At 40.4% G+C, this 21,048-nt stretch overlaps 1 protein-coding gene across 7 annotated transcripts in view; it reads right to left on the minus strand.

Moving 5' to 3' along the window:
* Positions 1 to 2,107: 2,107 nt before the first annotated feature.
* The window catches only part of CD80 (CD80 molecule), a 36,842-nt gene continuing 17,901 nt past the window's right edge, over positions 2,108 to 21,048 (minus strand). For all 7 annotated transcript variants that reach the window (XM_054504224.2, XM_054504223.2, XM_045902939.3 and 4 more), the window contains 5 exons: positions 16,749 to 17,066; positions 11,334 to 11,615; positions 5,875 to 5,982; positions 4,532 to 4,647; positions 2,108 to 2,696 (listed from right to left, as the gene is read on the minus strand). In XM_054504224.2, the coding sequence (XP_054360199.1) occupies positions 4,547 to 4,647; positions 5,875 to 5,982; positions 11,334 to 11,615; positions 16,749 to 17,066 (809 nt within the window). In that variant the 3' untranslated portion in view covers positions 2,108 to 2,696; positions 4,532 to 4,546. The remainder of the gene's footprint in view (positions 2,697 to 4,531; positions 4,648 to 5,874; positions 5,983 to 11,333; positions 11,616 to 16,748; positions 17,067 to 21,048) is intronic.

The following is a 21,048-nucleotide window of genomic DNA, read 5'->3' on the forward strand; positions in this document are numbered from 1 at the left end:
CAAATAAATAAATTTTAAAAAATCTTTAAAAAAATAAAATAAAAGGATATTCTAGGAATCACTAGGAAGAGGAGAGGAAAGAACCAGGTGAGGCAAATGGTCTGTGATAAAACCCTTGTGCCTTTGGGTCCTGGAAACATCACAGGCCTAAGTGTGTAGGGGTGCCTGGGCGGCTGTTGATTGAGTGTCCGACTCTTGATTTAGGCTCAGGTCATGATCTCAGGGTTGTGGACTGAGCCCTGAATGGGGCTCCGTGCTCAGTGTGGAGTCTGCTTATCCCTCTCCTTCCCTCTCTGCGCCTCCCTCCTCACGCATGCCGTCTCTCAAATAAATAAATAAAATCTTTAAAAATAAAATAAGGTAATTCCTATACTATTTGAAATACAATATAAATTTAACAAACAATAAGTAGATAAGCATTACTAAAAAAAGGAGCCTTTGTTTCCTCTCTTAGTGTTGATGACAAAGTGTCTATGCTGTAATATGCAGAAGTTACTTAGAATAGATACACAGTCTCTACACTCCAGGAGCTTGCTCCTTAGGAAGGAATCTGCAATCCTGCAGATTTTAACTTTTACTAAGGGCAGGGCGGGGGAGGGGTGGAATGAACTGCGTTAAGTGTACTAAGGGGGAAAAACTGCTAGTGCTTTGTTTTGGTGTTAGATCTCTGTTTTTAGTTCCTGCTCTGAAAGTAACTGTTTTCAGGAGCTGGTTTTGTGTAGCCGAGTAATACAGTGGCTGAAATCATGGGCTCTGGAGGCAGATCGCTGGCTTAGCATCCCAGCCATGTGGCTTTGCTGCCATGTGACCTATAGCAAAGCCATTTTACTAGGTCTCAGTTTTCCCCTCTGTCAAATGAAATAGTATCTGCCTCAGAATGGGTATTAAGTGAAATGATGCATGTGGAGCATAGCACGATGCCCTGGAGCACAGGGGATGAGAGATAGAAGAACAGATATTAGTAATTATAAGGATAGAAGAACCTCTGCACAAGTATATTATTAACATGATTTACATGTTATCACCACACTCCATAAAGCATGTTTTTCTTAATTATCCCATTCATAAACTGCTGACAAGTTGGCAGTTAGTCAGTCTGTTTATTGTTTTATTCACATCCACATATAGATTAAATTCTCCAACTAGAAATTAGAAAACTAGATGGTTGGTTTTAAAAATAATTTTATTCATATCACAGAAATATCAGAAGTACAACTGTTTGAAAAAATAGTACTAACACATTTATCAAATGTAATAAGTAATGTAATATAATTTAAGTATAAATAAGCTGTCTCTTAAGTGTGTACTATTTCATGACTTGAGGTCTCCTTTTGATGTCTAAGGATTATTAATTTAACTAAATGCAGCAATTCCCTTTTTTTTTTTTGTTCTTTGCTTTAAGTTCTTGTCAGTTTCCTACTTTTATTTCCTTCAGTGATTTTATTCTGAGAGCAACCATTTAAAAGTGTACTTCTGCTCCTTAGACTATGTAGCATAATCTGGTCCCTTTATAGCTACCAAAATTAAATGTTTTAGACCCAGCCACATGTGAGAAACTTGGTCAACTTGCTGTCCATTGTGAAATTTTCAAATGAGAATGTCTGATTGCTCCTGCTTAAGTCAGGTCCACCTCCTGGTCCATTGAGTTGTGGAAGACAACTTCAGAGAAAGAGGAGTCATGAGCAAGTAACACAGGAACAGCAGTTGGCCACCTTCTTTTCAATTCTCTGCTGGTGTCAGAAGGATCAGAAATACCAAGGAGGAAAAGCCACTTTAGGGATCTAAGGAAGGCCTATGGAATGCTGTTTCCATTACCTCGATAGATTTCTAAGGACAGCTTACTGTTTAATAATACACCATAAAAACCTATCTCATTTTAAATGAGAACCTTCTCATATTTTATAAATGAGGTTAAACTAGCATAAAGCCATTTAAGGAGATTATTAGTCCAATATGAACCAGTAGGATATGACTCTTTAAACCAACCTATCCCTCTCCATCCTGACTATTGCTTTGAGGTGTATAAGTCATTCATCTTACATGTCACAGGATATCAGTTTTGGATAGATCTACTTTCTCCAGAACCTGATGGAGAAGTGGGAGAGCAACAGAGGAGAGCACAATGAAAAATGAAATACTGGCTAACACCACTAATGTTTCCATCATTCTCACATCGGTATACATACCAGCATACTACCCACACATGAACATCAGATTCCCTTTTACAACAACACAAAATCTTCCAGCGTTGCATCAGATCAAGTCTCAAAAGTTGACCTGACATTGGACAAATTCTTTTTCCAGAAGCATTTTGACTGGTGTGTGTGTATATATATATATACACACCAGTTAATAGCACAGAGCCAGACTAATGGAAAAGAGCACCAGAGACAGGAAATCTGAGTTCTGGCTCAGGCCTTTATCATTCAGGTCACCCCCTGGGCCTTGATGTCCTTGTCAGTAATGAGACAAGTGTTTTCAAATGTCTCTTCCAGGCCTGAACAATTCTTTGTTTCTAAATTCTTTGACCAAGGTTACCAGAGCTACTTATGTCCCCACCATATTCCTCTGGTCACTTTTTGCAGGGCCACTGAAATGAAGAGGCTCCTAGAAAACATACTTGAAGTACAAGGTGGGATAATCCTGGCCATCTGAGGAAATTCAAAGAAGAAGTCAATCTAAGATGGAGGTGGGACCTGAGAAAACAAAAAATTAAACGAATACTTCAAACCCTAAATTCTCAAAGGAGGAAACCATTTTAAAATTTTATATTTTTTATCACAAAGGTGCTCCCAAATTGAGGTGACATTTGTAGATATTAATCTTGATGGCCAAAGAATATAAAGGGAAGTCCAAATTATGGGAGAATTTAGGACAAATCTGACAATTTTTATTACATGAAATATTAGGCAAATATTAAGCACCAGCTATCATCAAACAACCAAACGTTAGTGATCAAGGTAATATTCTATCTGTGAGGCAAACAGATCTATCAGGCATGATTGTTCTCAATAAGCCTACAACTCAGTAAAGAATATAAGACATGCACGTGAGAATAAACCCAGGATGGAATGTGATGTGCTAGAGAGCACCGCTCCAGCAGCTCAAAGGCAGAGTTGCTTGAACTGGACAAGATGGCCACTAGGAGACTGGACCCCTGGCTTCAGTATGACATATCAGCTGGCTGAGCAGAAGACTGTTAACAAGCAAAGGCAAGGAAGTTCAAGGTAATCACCGAACTGAGGGGGACATCCTGGAAAGGGCATCCTGAAGAAGTTGAAAACAGGAAATAGAGACTGCTGTGGGGAAATGTGCATAGGCCTGCTATGATGAAAGGAACCTGAGCTTCATACCCAGTTTGAGTCCTGCTCTGCTCCTTGCCTGCCTGACCCGAGGCAAATCACAGCCTCTGGGAGGGAGCCTCGGGTTTCTCTCATATAAAATGGAGATAAAGATCTTGCTCACAGAGACTTTTATAAGACTAAATGAAATAATAAAATAATGCTTTTGTAAAACATAACCTATTAAGTCTCAGGTGTTATATTTCATTTCCTTTTTTTTTTTTTTTTTAAGGTAACTCTGCAGACTCTCATTTCTGTGCTTTCTCACCCTAACTTCATAAGTCAAAAAGGACTGTTTATGGAGGCTATAAACCACCCTGGACCTGGTATGAGTCTCTTGGATTCCAATGTTTCTCTTACATGAAAAGGCCTGGGTAGTTTAGGATAACACAAAATTGATGTAAGTTAATAGTGTGACTCAAAAACCCTGCTGCTGTGTAAGGCTTTCTTAACAGAAAAAACATTCTAGATCCCAGATACTAATTGTCCCATTGTATGTTGAATTAGACCATATCTAAAGTCTTGGACTCCATTTGTTGACATCTAGTGTATTCACATGAAGCTTCTGGAAAACTACTATGTGGAGAACAGTTCAAAGAACTGAGAATGTTTATACTGAAGAGATCAATTGAAATGTGGAAAGTTAAAGTCTTAAAACTTTTCCTATAGGCATTGGGGGTCTCTTCTGAGTTTCTGAGTGGGAAAATGACATGGAGAAATGACTCTTTATAAAATCTGGCTCTGTTACTGGGTTAGTAGGATGACTCTGTTAGAGGCAGAGAGACCAATGAGGACGTTACTGAGGTGGTATAGAGTGACCAGTAAGTGACCCTAATCTGCATCCATCAGTAGTGAGGGATATAGGCAAAAAGGAATGATCAGAATAAGCAGCTGGGCCAGGAATATTACTTCAAGATGAACTTAAGGTATTTTACAGATAATGAAACACTGAGTTGACTGACAAGAGGGTGACATGTCAATGTGGCAGAATGGCACAGCAAAGAAAGGGGTAACAATAAGCAAGTCATGTGGGGAGAAAGAGATTCCAACCATCTGTTTAGAGTAACCTGAATTAGGTTTTTGAGAAGGTGAGGTAGGGTTTAAATCTGGAGTACCAGACAGGAAGAAAACACTGTGCCTTCTAATATCTCACATATTCCACCCTGGTAGAGAAGAGCTAGAGGAGCTACCTCCAGATGTTCTGCTCATACGGATGCTTGGGCAGATCCTATGTAGATAGGAGTGATCTTTTCCATGTCCACGCCCTCCTCATTCGTCTTTCCCCTTCTCCATCTTGCAGCAAGTCCTTGACGATAAGCACAAACAATAAAGATTTAGATAGGTGAGTTTCCCCTAAATTGTGTCCGTATATTTCAGGAAGCCTTCACTGGCTAAGAACTAGATCAGTGGTTCTTAAACCAGGGAGATTTCCCAGCACCCCCCACCCCCACCCTGCCCTGGGACATTTGTAATGTAATAGAGACATTTTTGGTTGTCACAACGGGGGCAGGGGTGCTATTGGCATATAGTGAATAGAGCCTAGAGATACTGCTAAATACACTACAATGCATTGAATGAACCCTAAAACAAAGAATTATTTGGCCCTAAATGTCAGTAGTGTTAATAAGAGATCCTCAACTAGAGGGGTAAGGCTGGGCAGTCTGTATCAAAAACATCCTTGAGCCCACCAGACTTCTTCACCCTATCTGTGGGTTGAGTTGTTGGTTGCAAAGAGTCTTAGTGACTTCCCTGCGCTTTGACAATTTTTGTGCTGAAGTTTGGGAAAATCATCAGATGTTGGTCTTCCAATTTTCTTTGCTCAATATACATGGTTTCTACTCCAAGAAAGGTTGGTGCTCCTTCATGGTGACTATGGCCTCAGCTCTGGCCTAGCAGTTCCTCTTCATTTAATTACAGAGTTGGAAGGTAGCATATGTATAAGGCCAAAAATTTGAACTCCTAGGGAAAAACATCCTAGATATTTCTTCTTTCCTCAACCACTCCTTACCTTTCAACCAAAAAATGTATTCAAAGGAATTGAGAATTGGCAAAAATCACCTGTGACTATGTAATTTCTCAGTGTCATTAGTGCATCTTACCCTCCTTTAAGAAAATGTTTCTTGACCCCAAATCTTGTCCTTCTGACTTTCCTCCACTTGAAAATCAAAGATTAGAATATCACTTTGCATCAGAAATATTTTCAAATTAGTTAGCAAGCCTCAGTGTCTCCAAGAAAATAAAAAGTTAGGGGAAAAAATAAATGGAGTAAACTAGAACGTGTCTTGAGGTCACTAATTCCTCATGTTTGTAACGGCAGCGCCTAGTAGAGAACCGGACACAGAGTAGGTGTCCAAGAAATGTCTGTCCAGTGAATGAATAGAACTTGGTGAGACAAGTAAAGAATGCACTAAGGTTTCCATAAAACGAGAAGAGGCTATAACCTAGGCTAAAACCTCGGAAGGTTGCTGACACATACCGATAGAGTTTGGGCTTCCAGGAATTGAGGTCAGAATGATAGTACGATAGTACTTACTGTGGGCTAGGCAGCTTCTTATAATGACAGTGATCAGAACAATCCCACTTACTACTGAGATTAGGATGACCCAGAACTGGAGTGAATTATCAGGAGGGGGTGGCTCAACTGTGGAGGGAAAAGAATAGTGTCAGCTCTAATGTGTTTCCAGCTGCAGGATTCTATACCTCTTATATCTACACAACTGTAGAGAGTATTTTTCACTTCTTTCTCTGCTCAGCTCTCCACTAAGTAGCTGCTAGCATTTTTCTTGAATAACTCTTTGATCAGACACGTATTTGTGGGCAACTAATATCCAGATGTCAGATATCAAATGTGAAAAAAAGATTTTGAACTTTCGCATTTACTGAATTAAGTTGGCATAAAAAAGATTCTAAGGAGATACTTTAAAAGTATTCTTGTCTTGGGTTGCCTGGGTGGCTCAGTCAGTTAAGCAGCTGGCTCTTGGTTTTGGCTCAGGTTGTGACCTCGGAGACCTGGGACTGGGCCCCACATGGGGCTCTGCATTCAGTGGGGAGTCTGCTTGAGGATTCTCTCTCTCTCCCCCTCTGCCCCTCCCCCAGCTCATGCACATACTCTCTATTTCTTTTTTCTTTTTTTTTTTTAAAGATTTTATTTATTTATTTGACAGAGAGAGACACAGCAAGAGAGGGAACACAAGCAGGGGGAGGGGGAGAGAGAGAAGCAGGCTTCCCGCAGAGCAGGGAGCCCGATGCGGGGCTCGATCCCAGGACCCTGAGATCATGACCTGAGCCGAAGGCAGACGCTTAACAACTGAGCCATCCAGGCACCCCAACACACTCTCTATTTCTAAAATAAAAATAATAAATAAATCTTTAAAAAAATAAAGTGTTCTTGTCTTTATATCTAATTTTTATAGCTGATATTTCTATGTATTACTAATAATTAGTTGACATCATGTTCTAGATATACCTTAGTTTTCTCTTTCTAGATCTGTCATGCCTTTTCCTTTTCTCTCATCCACACCCTAGGTTTAAAATACCATCTGATTTCTAAATCTGTATATCATATTTCTGATCTCATTTTTTTTCCTTACAGCACATTTTATTTAAAATGCAAATTTTATTTACAGATTGATTTACTTTAAGTATTACACAGGCATTGTCACAAAAAAATTACTGGGTTGTTTATTTTTAAATTCTAGTTAGTTGACATACAGTTCAACACTGGAGTAGAGTTCAGTGGTTCATCATTTACATAAAATACCCAGTACTCATCAAAACAAATGCCCTCTTTAATACCCATCACCCATCTAGCCCACCCCCCACCCACTTCCATCCATCAACCCTTAGTTTGTTCTCTATAGTTAAGTCTCTCATGATTTGTTTTCCTCTCTCTTTCTCTTCCCCCCTCCCATATGTTCATCCATTTTGTTCCTTAAATTCCACATGAGTGAAATCATATGGTATTTGTCTTTTTCTGACTTACTTCGCTTAGCATAATACATTCTAGCTCCATCCACGTCATTGCAAATGGCAAGATTTCATTCTTTTTGATGGCTGAGTAGTAGTCTACTATATATACATATGTGTACACCACATCTTCTTTATTCACTTATCAGTGGATGGCATTTGGGCTGTTTCCATAGTTTTGCTATTGTTGATAATGTTGCTATAAACATCGGGATGCATGTACTCCTTAGAATGTGTATTTTTGTATCCTTTGGGTAAATACCTAGCAGTGCAATTGCTAGATCATAGGGTAGTTCTATTTTTAGCTTTTTGAGGACCCTCCATACTGTTCTCTAGAGTGGCTGCACCAGTTTGCATTCCCACCAACAGTGCAAGAGGGTTCCCCTTTCTTTGCATCCTCACCAACACCTGTTGTCCTCCTGTATTTCTGAACTTCAAATTTCAATTTCCAACTGCCGACTACATGGCTGGATGCCAGAATTTCCACCTGATTTAAACTGAACTCACTATAATCTTTCCAAAGCATATCTTCCAACCATATTCTCCCATTTCAGCGAAGAGCAACACTATAGTTACCCAAATGAGAATGAAGCCTTCTTTTTGTGCTCACTTCCCAGTAGGTTCCCATGGACTTTCTATTCTGTATTCAGGATACCTCTGCAGTTGGTTCCTTTTCCCAAAATCCCATGCAGCAACTGCCTTAGTTTGGGTTTTTCTTCTCTCCCACCTAGTCATCTCCATACTGGTCCCTTTGCCTCTGGTTTCCAAGGCTCTAATAATTCCTACATATTCTGCCACAGTGATTATTCTAAAATGCACATTTGACTTTAGTGCACCTACCACTTAGAGACTAGGGAAAGTTGGGTTTTGTTTTGTTTCTTCTTTTCCTCTAAAACACCGGATTGCATGAAGATGAGTGATTACCAGAATTGGCCTCTACAGACCAGAATGACAGGGAGGCTCTTGCTCTTATCCTGGGAATCTAAAAGTTCCACAGGTTCTGACTCACTCCTGGCTTCCTCTCAGAGCCCACTCCTCACTCATCCTCAAGCCTCACTCAGCCTAGAAAGAGGATGTACGTTTGAGAAAAAGAAGGAGGAACTAGTAGCAGCAAACTGGCTCTGTCATGATGCCACGTAGGAATCTAGTAATGCACCACAGAACAGACCCAGAATCCTAATTACAGAGGCAAGTGTGGACATCGGCACATACAGCTTGTGAGCTACACCATGAGTGGGACTCCCTGATTTACCTCCTTCCACACACATATGTGCCTTCCAGTATATCAAGGGTTAACCAGTTTGGCAGGCCCAGGCTAAAAGAATCATGGACCCAATCTGTTTAATTAATAAATTGGGGGATTTTTTTAGAGTGGGTATTTACATAAAGCTTTACATAAATATATTTTTTAAAGACTTTATTGATTTATTTTAGAGAGGGAGAGAGAGTGTGTGTGTGTGAGTAGGGGGAGAGGCAGAGGGAGAGGGAGAGAGAATCTTAAGCAGGCTCCACACTCAGCATGGAGCCCGACATGGGGCTTGATCTCTCAACCCTGAGATCATGACCTGAACTGAAATCAAGAGTCAAACGCTTAACTGACTGAGCCACCCAGGTGCCCCTATATAAATATTTTTACGTAAATACATTTATATAAAGCTTTACATAAATATTTTTACATAAGATAAATTATAAAAATATTTATGTAAAGCTTTGCTCACGTTGACTTGTAACATTTTTAGGAACTGTACACCTAATTTTTGTTTGTTTATGCAGTCAGCCCTTGACCACCCATAAATGCATTATTTGCTTTAGAGTCTAAATGATGCCTGCAGTTCAGGGGCACCTCTTTGGCTCAGGCAGTTAAGCGTCTGACTCTTCATTTCGGCTCAGGTCAGGATATCAGGGTCGTGAGATCTGAGATCAAGCCCTGTGTAGTGCTCCGTGATGGGTGTAGAGCCTGTCTTAGATTCTCGCTCTTTCTCTCCCTCTGCCCCTCCTTGCCCTTAAAAAAAATGGGGGGAAAAAAAGATACCTGCAGTTCAATTAATAGATTTGAAGTATTTATACACTAAAGCTCTCTGACAATCAAGACAACACTAGTACTTAGCAAGATGCTTGGTATCTGATAACTACTTTAATAAAGATTGAATGAACAAAGAAATGAATAAACCCATACACTTAATCATCTTTCCATTAATTGTTGTAAATGTAGGGCAAAGAGCTAGTATTTTTCATTAGACCGAAAAGGGATACTGTTCATCCTTAGCATGAGGGAAGAATTGAGAGAAGGCATATCAGAGAAAAGATTAAAGCTGGACAGTCTAAATCATCTTTAAATAAGAGCTCCCTCCTTTTATTTAAATGGGCTACATTCTGTTTCCTGCAAGTTAGCAAACTACAGTACACAGACCAAACCTGGCCTACTGCCTCTTTAAAATTTTGCTGGAACACAGCCATATCCTTCATTTATGTCTTGTTTATGGCAGCTTCCAGGTTATAACAGCAAAACTGAGTTGTTGCCAATGATCATCTGACCTACAAAAACTAAAATATTTACTACCTGGCCCTTTTCTGAAAGTATTTGCCAATTCCTGTCCTAAAATATCATATACACTCATATTCCAAATATAATGTCCAAAATAAGATGATTGAAGCTGCTCTTACTGCTTTGTGTGCTAATCTCTACCTTAGTCACAATAAATTAATAAACTATATAACTCAAACCTCATTTTTATGAAATCTTAGAACACATAAAAGATGACTGAAAGAAATTAATTTGGACTATTAATAAAATCATGTCAAAATTTTGTTTGTATTTGAACTAATGTTCCCAGGAAATTTTATCTCATTACCTATTGAAGAAAATAATGAACGAGTCCACTTCAAGATGGAAAGATCTAGAGTAAATCATTCACTAGAATGAGCTACTAAACCATCTAAAATACCTCCTCTACTACAAGAGGAAGACATGCTATACATTCTGTATTATACTATATATCTATGTGCCATTATATATCAAATTCAGTATATTGCTTATTACCACGCAGCCATAAAATGTGCTGTTAAAAGCGGGCCTGGGGCATGAGAGAGAGGCCTGATTATCTTCCATACAATCAGCCATACAAGTTAGACACTTATTTTAAGTATCTGAGTTCTGTAATAACCCATTATGGGTTTAACATGCATAAATTTATAGAAGCCCAACTTATTCCATTTTACATTTTCAAATGATTTCACCTCTTGGGGACAAAATTCTGTAAGTTTACGAGCTAAAGGGTAAAGTATTTGAAGGTCATCGTATTTGGGCAAAAACGACCTCTATTTTCAGGCATTGTCTTCAAGTAGTTTGTCATTTACCTTCTTTACCAGACTTAGTTGTGAATGAACCAGTAGCTCTTAAAAGGCACATTCACCCACAAAAGGCAATGATTTGATGCCATGGGACAATGGGAAGGAGGTGCCCAAAAAAGAAAGTACCAAAGCCCCAAGGGTAAGTCCAAAGAAGGACAAATTTTAGTGCTTTCAATATCAACAATATTGTTACAGTAACTTCCCAAGATGACTACTTGAGGGACAGCACTTATTTGAATGTCTCAATTTTAGAAAATTTATTAAAGAAAATAAAATTAGGGCGCCTGGGTGGCTCAGTCATTAAGCGGCTGCCTTCGGCTCAGGGCATGATCCCGGGGTCCTGGGATCGAGCCCCACATCGGGCTCCCTGCTCTGTGGGAAGCCTGCTTCTCCCTCTCCCACTCCCCCTGCTTGTGTTCCCTCTGTCGCTGTGTCTCTCTCTGTCAAATAAATAAATAAAAATCTTAAAAAAAAAAAGAAAATAAGTCTAGTAACATGCTCACACCTTGTACAGTGATCTTAACAAGTCACAATATCACTTCATCATCATTTGTGGGTCTAAAAATACAAGAAATGCTATCAAAGTCAATATACACGATTCTAAAATGGATCTGGCTGAGTTACTTTCTTTTTAGATTTTACACAGTAGAAACTCCCCAGAAGAATGTTACTTACATTTTTGCCAGTTGAAGATCTGTGATACTGCTAAGTCTCCATACTTGACAAGGCACACAAAGCTATGGTTGTTTGTTATATTGAAATCCAGTTCACTGCTGATAGTGTAGAGCTCAGTTCCAGGATCTTGGGAAACTGTTGTGTTGATGGCATTTAATTCTTCTTCATTTTCTAACCAGGAGAGGTGAGGCTTTGGAAAACCTCCAGAGGTTGAACACATTATCCTTTTGATGTTACGGGATGGATTTCCAAGGTCAGTTATACTAGGGACAGGAAAGTCAGCTGAAAAAAGAACAAAGATATAAGTACATATCATTATGTATTTGTGCGGTGGGGGGGGGGTGAGGTTTTTTTTTTTTTTTAATAAATTAGCTTTAATAAGAATAATAAAATGAGATATAATTTGCAATGTCTCATAAATCATTAATAGTTATGTATAATCCAAAGATCAACTTTGGTTTGAATTGGGTATATCAATTCTTCATTACTTTTTTTTTTTTAAGATTTTTATTTATTTAAGTAATCTCTACACCCAATGTGGGGCTCCAACTCATGGCCCTGAGATCAGGAGCCACATGCTCTTCTTCCAACTGAGCCAGCCGGGCACCCCGATTCTTCATCACTTTTGATGGAGGTAGGAGGACACTTATAGAAAGAAGTAGATCTATGTGAATAAATACTGACATAGTATTTTGCATTTGTAAGAGATGAAGAGAAAAATAATAGACAACATTTACTGAGCTCTTTTTTTTTTTTAAAGATTTTATTTATTTATTTGAGCGAGAGAATGAGAGAGAGAGAGAGCATGAGAGGGGGGAGCATCAGAGGGAGAAGCAGACTCCCCACTGAGCAGGGAGCCTGATGTGGGACTCGATCCTGGGACTCCAGGATCATGACCTGAGCCGAAGGCAGTCGCTTAACCAACTGAGCCACCCAGGTGCCCCCATTTACTGAGCTCTTAATGTTTGTTAGGTCTTAGATACTACCTCATTTAATCTTTACAACAACCCTATGAGGCAGGTGTATGTCAAGAAAGGTCAAATATCAGCAATTTCATTTGACTTAACCTAATATGATTTCCATTTTATAAATAATCAAATTGAGGTTGAGAGAAATCATGAGTAAGTGGCAAAACTGGGATGTGAATTCAAGGTTTTCTGATACCAGAACCTTCTCTTTCCTTCTCTTTTCTTCCCTTGCCTGCTTTTTTTTTCCTTTCCTTTCCTGCCTTTCTTTTCTTCCCTTTCTTCCTAATATTTGAGGTATACAAAGTGGCTCTCTTATTTATCTATTTATGAGTTAATACTACAAAAAACACCTGTGAAACCACCATCCAACTTGAGAGCCAGCACATTGACTGTAACTTATGTAAATCTACTTGTATGGTCTCACCTTTGTTGTCTCCCCATTTCCCACACTTGAGATAACCACTACTCTAAATTTTCTTTAGCATTCCCTTACTGAATTTTCAAAAGTAGTCTTTAATAAGATAAACCTCTGTCCAAATTGTACAATATTGAGTCTGTAATCTCAACCACTTTACTTTACTGACTCCCTTGCTATTCTGATATGCATCACAAGGACACAGGGACCTTCCTAGCATTCCTCCAAGATGCTTGAGGCATTCCTGCATTTGTATAGTTGACCCCCAATAAGATACTAAAGTATATACAAAGCAAAGCATAGTGTAATGACTGCAGAGAACACAGGACAAAGCTCTCTAACCCATATTCTCCCTTTGTCTTAGGCCTAAAGAAATGTATACTTCTCAGCCTGAGTGTGGGAACCAAGCCCCGCATACTTCATCCCATACAGTTAGATTTCTTTTCACAATTCGGGGTTCCACAGAGAGACATAGTATAGCATAATGGTCATCAACAGCAGGTTGTTGTTGTTGTTGTTGTTGTTTTTAAGAGTTTATTTAGAAAGCATCATAGTGTAAACAAATTGTACCACTTGGATTTTCTTTTAATACAAAATGTATGATGTAAAGCTGAAGCCACTCATGAGGATTGTGCTTCTCTAGAAAGTTGGAGTTTTTTAAAAGAACATTTGGGAACCATACATACATAATTAATAAAGATTTCCTTTAAGGAACAGGCTGGCCAAGATCCAACAGCAGGTTTTAAAACCAGTTTTGCCTTTAGCCCTGGGGCCAATTACTTCACCACTTTCTGTTTTAGTTGGCTCATCTCTAAGATGGGGATAATAATACCGGCATTCCAGGGTTCTAAGAATTAAATGACATCATTAATATAAATCATGAAGCACAGGGCCTGACACATAGCATATCAGTTAATAGATGGAGTTATGTGGGTCTTAAATTTGTACTCTCTTGGATGAGCTCCCTCATTTAAATCAAGTTGCCCAGTGAAAACTTCCAAAACCACCCAGTAGCGCCCCCGAGAAAGGGGAAGTTATGACAAGTGATTATAACTGCTAGGAAAAGGAAAAACTTGCATTTGGTAGGAGGTGAAGTCTTCTTTTTTGCATCAACCCTGTTTCTAAATTAAGTTTGACATTTTCCTGAGCCATTTTTAGTTGACATTTCCTACTCCTGCAATTTATCTTATAAGATCAGAAAATTATAACAGTAGCCGACATCAAGAATATTCCTTTTGTAGGGCTCCTGGCTGGCTCAGTCAGTGGAGCGTGCAACTCTTGATCTCGGGGTTGTGAGTTCAAGGCCCACAAAATAAAATCTTAAAAATAACAACGAATATTCCCTTTGTTTCTTACAACATCAATGTTATGTGTTATAACCTGGAATAACAAATCCAAGTAACCCATATCCCAAATTATGATTCATGTTCATTTCTGTGCTCTGCTTTTCTGAGAGATACTTAACCACAAGAACATTGACAATATTCTGTATATTAGAAACCATCTTTGCAAGGTCTGGCTAGCCTTAGCACAGACTCAGCTGTCTTCTATCCCTTCAGTGAGGTGATCCATCTCAAGTAACAGCACCTAAGTCCTTGCAAGACTGTGAACCATCAAAAAATTATTCCTTTAGGATAATAACTGGGTGGCTTAGTCCTTAGGCATCTGCCTTCGGCTCGGGTCATGATCCCAGGGTCCTGGGATCAAGCCCCACATCGGGCTCTCTGCTCAGCGGGAAGCCTGCCTCTCCCTCTCCCACTCCCCCTGCTTGTGTTCCCTCTCTTGCTGTGTCTCTCTCTGTCAAATTAAAAAAAAAAAAAAACTTAAAAAAAAGTATTCCTTTGTATCTCGTTTTAATGCATTAACCCACGTTTTCACCATTCTGAATGGGTAGGGTAAAAATAATCTCATTAGGAAAGGAAGAGGTGCACATGTGTTAGAAAGGTAAACATCCATTACCCTAGTTAATCTGTTAACTAGTATAGCTAGTTCCCCAAATGCTGGTTAATGGAGAGGCTTTTAGATACTGCGATGCCAATATTATATCATCTTGCAATCATAGGCAAATGTAGAGAGACCAGGGCGCCTGGGTGGCTCAGTTGGTTAAGCGACTGCCTTCGGCTCAGGTCATGATCCTGGAGTCCCTGGATCGAGTCCCGCGTCGTGCTCCCTGTTCGGCGGGGAGTCTGCTTCTCCCTCTGACCCTACCCCCTCTCATGTGCTCCCTCTCATTCTCTGTCTCTCAAATAAATAAATAAAATCTTAAAAAAAAAAAAAATGTAGAGAGACCAACTTGTTCAGTGCCAAACCTGGGAAAGTCTCAGGTGTCTGAGGAAACCTCTAAGTCCTGGGCAAAATGGGACAGCTAGTCATCCTAGTCAAATAAATGATTTAATGTCTTGTTTCTCAAACTGTGGTCCTCAGCAGCTGTACGTACAGGAATCACCTGGTGATCTGTTAGTTCCAAATCGAAGATCCAACCCCACACCTACTGAATCTGAATCTGCATTTTAACAAGATCCTCTAGTGATTCATAGGAACCTTAATATAAGAGAAGCACTGTTGTAACTGATGCAAATGGAAAAATCAGAATTGATTGGTTCTGAGTCAAATGAAAAGTTTCCCTTTTTGTCTTCACTCATCTGACTTTGGTGCCCTGCCCCTCCGGGCCCTTTTGAGGCCCCCAGCACTCTTGTGTTGCCTTTTGAGCTGTCCCTGGTCTCCTGCTGTGGTCTGCTACTAGGGCTTGCCCTTCCTGAAATTCTGCCTCTTCTCCCTCTTGGGTTTTATTATCTTCCTATCAAAATGTATATAGTCCTGCATCTACTTCCCTTCGGGCATTCTGTGACAGGACTGACTATATCTAACGTAATTAACTACTACAAGTTAATATGTTTGTGGTGCCACCTCCCCCAGGTAACACATTTTCATTTTTAACAGAGATCTTGTAGGGAGAACAGTGCTGAAACTGGCAGGAGAAGCAATAATGGTGGGAATTCTAGGAATCAGTGCAGGTCAGAACTTCGGAGAAAGTGGGCCTGGTAGAACCCCTAAAACCACCATATAATCATTGCTCTCTCCATGAGAAGGGAATACACAGAGGGAGGTTTAAGGTAATCCCATGTAACTGGCTTACCTCCTAAGCTTTAGGTGTGATTTGGATGCTGAAGTGGAAGATTCAACACAGCTGGAGAACAGAGCAGGGAAGAATAGTGAAGAATTCACCAAGGATCCACTTACATTATTTGTTAGCAGGGTAAATGATTATCTCTTATTAAGTAATAGGTTCGGTTTCCACTAAAGGCCCAAGTGTCCAGGAAGAAATAAAAACGTGGCTGAATTTCAAGTATGGCGGAAAGGTCAAGGGCTATCATTTCTCAGCAAGGAGCTCAGGCTATATTAGTATCTTCTAGTACTGTCACCTGTGATAAATGCAAGCCTCCTTCCTACCCAAGAAATGCTTGCCTTCACAGGATATGTAGAAGTAGAGCTTTGATTTATGAATTAATTTTCTTCCCTGTCACATAAATTATGCATCCAGTCCTCTAACATCTAACTTTGTAGGAATGCCCATTAGATGAGAGCTTCAAATATAATAATAAATATAAATCGTACAATAGCCATAGTAATAGGCATTCAAATACTACTTGAAAAATATCTCTGCCTGCATTGTTCTTATACCTTTCAATATACTTTCACAAGAATATATTATTGGATCAAGTGCAGTTAATAGTTCAGCTACATCAAATCAAGTGTGTCCCCTTATGATTCAGAAGGCACGTTAGGTCATTCTAGTGCCTCAGGATGACTGTCATGAATCTGGATTGTCAAAATGCAAGAAACGCACACTAATAGATATTTCCAGGATGTCTTGAGAAATCAGTTAGGGTTTATTGTAAAACTACAGACTTACTTAACCCTAAATGAAGATACATCCCTCTTTGGTAAAATTTTCAACTAAATCAATAGGAGTAGTCTTTAAGGGCATCAAGAGTCTGCCAGCTTATGGTAAATCAGAAAAATCCCACTGACCTCTGACCAATAACATCACTGAAGTCATGTGTTTCACTTTGTAAGAGCCTTTTTCAATCTTTTGAACGATACAGGTGTATTTGCCATTGTCCGACAGGCGCAGAGCCAGGATCACAATGGAGAGGTTCTTGGTGAAGTCAGTGAAGGTGCGATTCTCATACTTGGACCACACTTGCTCTTTTCCAGACATGATGGCCAACACCATTTCATCATCCTTTTGCCAATAGATTCGAACTTCCATCAGTTCTTCAGTGGAAATGTTGTAATCACAGGATAGTACTGCTACTTCTTTCACTGTCTTGTTCACCTGGATGATGCCTAAGGAGAGGCAAACAGAAGATTTTCTATTAAATATAGCCTCCTGCAGAAGCAGGAATTCAGAGTCACTTATAATTTTGGTCCCCAGTGCTTTTCTCTCTCTTTTTTTCTATGGTGGTTAAAAAAATGTAAAAATATACCATCTTAACCATTTTTAAGTGTACAGTTCAGTAGTGTTAAGTATATTCACATTGTTGGGAAATAGATCTCCAGAACTTTTTATCTTGCAAATCTGGAACTCTGTATGCATTACACAACTCTCCTTTCTTTACCCCCCTACCTCCTTGGTAACCACCACTCAATGTTCTGTTTCTATGAGTCTGACTACTTTAGATACTGCATATAATGAATCATAGAGTGTTTTCTTCTTGTGATTGGCTTATTTCACTTAGCATGGTGTCCTCAAGGTTCATCCATGTCTCAGCATGTGCCAGAATCTCCTTCCTTTTTAAGGAATAATAAGATAATGATAATAATATTCCATTGTATGTATATACCACATTTTCTTTTCAATTCATCTGTCGATTGCCAGTGAGGGAGAAGGTCCACTAGTCCCACAAGCAGGAGGACTTTAGGAGACCTAGCATATGAATGCCAACTATGGGTAGACAATGTACTCAGCCTGATGGGGATATGAAAGTCATCGGAATGTGAGATCTTGAAGGGACTTCCATGTTCATTCATTTTGGTGTTCTTATTTATAGATGAGGAAACTAAGCCCAGGAAAAGAAGTTGTCCCAGCTCTACACTTTCTGGGGCAGACCTTTCAAGCCACTCTCCTTGTTTACTGGTTTCCCCAACTTTAGGCCCCAGTTACAGGGTAAGTGGGCCAACACTGCCCACACCCCAGCTGGACCCCACTGTTGAGCTTTTTTGCTTTGCGAAACAGAGTCCTTTTCTTTCCAGGCCTGGACTGACCTCATAACTTCAGGCTGAATTGACTCCCCTCATCCTCACCAGACAAAGTGTAGTTTACACCTCCAGACTATTTCTCTTCAGCGACCCTAAATGATCTATATCCGGTCCCCATCTCTTTCAGCTATCTGCAATCCATGCAACAGCAGCCCTATAAAAGGGTCCCATTTAAAACATTCTGCCCATTTTCCCATCAGTGTATTCCAGGATTAGCAACATTTCAGTATCCAAGCTCCATCTTTTTGTTAGCTCCTAAGCATTTATCAGTAGCACCAAATTCCCCTGTCAGGCTGTGTTTTCTGATTTTTTTTTTTTTTATCATTCCTCCTATGCTGGGCTTGACCTACAAGCAGATCCCCTAAGCCCAAGCTCTTTCACAACTAGCCACTGCCTCCCCCACCAATGCTATTATGTATTATCTCCCAGAGCCACACAGCCTCCCCTGGGCGGGAGGCGGGGGTTGCTATCTAAGGATCGAGTCTCTAGTCTCTCTCTCTCTCCTCAGACAACAGGATCATGGAGCACTAACACCTCTCTATTTCAAGAGCCACTCTTCAGGCCTTCATTAGACTGGATATGGGCCCCCCACAGCATTAGGAAGAGAGTTTTGTGATGGCAGGTATCTTCATAGCAGGATGAAGTAACTCAGAATGATCTAAGGAACCCCTTTTGGCAATTGTGCTGAACACTGCCAACCCCAGCTTTAAGGAACATATCTGAAAAAGGGGGAAGAAATGAAAAGATACACTTGAGGGGAGCATATAATAGCTAAATAACCTGAGCTCTCTTTAAAAAGATACAGCAGAAGCAAACTCATAGGTGTAAGGAGCATAAACTATGGGTTCCTATTGACTTGGATTCTAGTCCCAGCTCAGCCACCTGCTAATAAATCCATTTCCTCATCTGTAAAAAGGGTATGATACCTGCCTCCCAGGATCATTGTAAAATTAAATTCAATTAAATGATATACATGGAAAGTCCCTAATACATAGCAAGTCTTCTCTGAGACTTTCCTTTCCTCTCTTTCCCAACTCTTGCTCCCAACTTTTACCCTCTGGTCCTTCCATTGCACTCAGGGGTTATGTCAGGTACTCAGGACTCTGGTCTTGCCACGGGCCAGATACCATGACAGAAAGCAGCTCATTCATCTGGGATTCCAAATAGGATCTTTCCCTATGATCTGTTTGTTCCCACCCAAAAAGAATCCAGGATTTCTAACCGAGTTTGACATGTGACATTAGCAAAAGAGGAATCTGAACTGAAAATGAGCTACTTTCAATGATGACTCTTAAGGAGTTTTTGTCCAGCCGTCTGAGGAGAAGCGTGGGTGTCCCTCTAAAGGTCAGTAACCATCAATGGGATCCTTAATGTTCCTATGTGAAATCCTCTCGCCACACACTCATGCTGAAGAAGAACCGGACTGAAAAGAGGAACCAAAAATCTTCTGAGCAATTTGGAAATTCCAGAGACGTGGCTTCCATACTCGGGCCTGCTGCATGCAGACAACTGAAAGGTCTGAAGTGCTTTGTCTGCTTCAATGGCTTTGGAGGGGAGAGTCGGGTACCTGAATTCTGAGCATTACTGCCTAAAACCTAGTTGAACTTTGACCTTGCTTAACCATTTTACAGATGAGCAGAGCACACTTACCTAACAAAGTGGGCATGAGGATTCTGTGAGGTGACGCACATGAGACGCCCCCACAGACCTTGGCAGGTGCCAGGTACCAATGCCTTCCCCAGACAGCCACACAGCTCAGTTCCTTGCTTCTCTCGGGTTTCTGCTCTGGTCCCCCTTTGTCAGAGATCTCTTCTCCAACTCTCCCTAACCAGCACCTTCCTCCCAGACCCCATCCATCCTGCTGCTCATTAGTCCCTTGCCCTGATTTATTTCTCTTCAAGTTTGTTTCCAGCTTACTTTTGAGGCTATGAGAGCTGGGGCTTTATCTGTTTAGTTCATTGCTGTATCTGCAGAATCTAGGACAGGGACTGGCCCATAGTAGGTCCTCAGTAACTATTGGCTGAATGCATGGCTAGGCATTAGGAGATGAGATCTGGCTCCATCTGCTGCACATTAGAATCATAACCTTGAACAAGTTGGTTCCTTGGGAATTTCTGCAAAATAGGCATAATACGTTCTCCCCTAAAATTTCACAAATTATCACGGGGATTGTATGATACCCAGATGTAAAAGTGCTTAGTTAACTGTAAAACACTATACAGATTTTTAAATGGGGCTGTTCCTGTCATTCATAGCACGTGATTTGTTGAACCACACCCAGGAGAGGCCAGAATCACCGTGGTAACTGGCTGACATCCGGACTGAGCCAAGTATCCAGAGCTGGGCAGAATAGCTTAAGTCCCCACGTGCTGTGATGTATACAATCTCACTGGGACTTAAGTATGCTTTTTAAATAAAGGTGTTCTCGGGGCGCCTGGGTAGGTCAGGTGGTTAAGCATCTGCCTTCAGCTCAGGTCATGATCTCAGGGTCCTGGGATCTCCCCACATCTGGCCCCCTGCTCAGCGGGGAGTCTGCTTCTCCCTCTGCCCTTCCCCCTCCCACTTGTGCTCTCTCTCATGTGCATGTGCTCTCTCTCTCAAATAAACAAATAAAAATCTTTAGAAAAATACTAAGAATAAATAAATAAATAAAGGGGTTTCCTGACTCTAAAGGAGACATACATTAAATTTATAGAAAGAATGGTAAATACAGAAAAGCATAAAAGTCATCTATAATCCCACCATCTAGAGATTTACTGTTAATGGTCTGTGTATATCCTTCCAAAGGCAGTGACCCTTTGGGACACTGCTAAGTGCTCTTCATGAGGTGAACCAGCCAGCCATGGGGCTTGTGTCGGCCTTGGGCTTGGTGCCAGGAACACAAGCAGGGTAAGTGTCTGCTCTCCAGCGGCTGACAGATTTGAGAACTGTCACCTGATTTTTGCATCACTCCTGACTTTCTCTCCTCTTGAGACCCAGCCTGTACGCTCTGTATAAATCTGATCCTTTGCATCTCCAAATGGTACTTAAATCTTGAAAAGGCTCAGGGACTTTGAATATCAGCGTTGTC

The sequence above is a fragment of the Mirounga angustirostris genome, unplaced genomic scaffold (genome assembly GCF_029215605.1).
Source record: "Mirounga angustirostris isolate CCGP_5_RB_7025 unplaced genomic scaffold, mMirAng1.0.hap1 SCAF_1, whole genome shotgun sequence".
NCBI lineage: Eukaryota > Metazoa > Chordata > Mammalia > Carnivora > Phocidae > Mirounga > Mirounga angustirostris.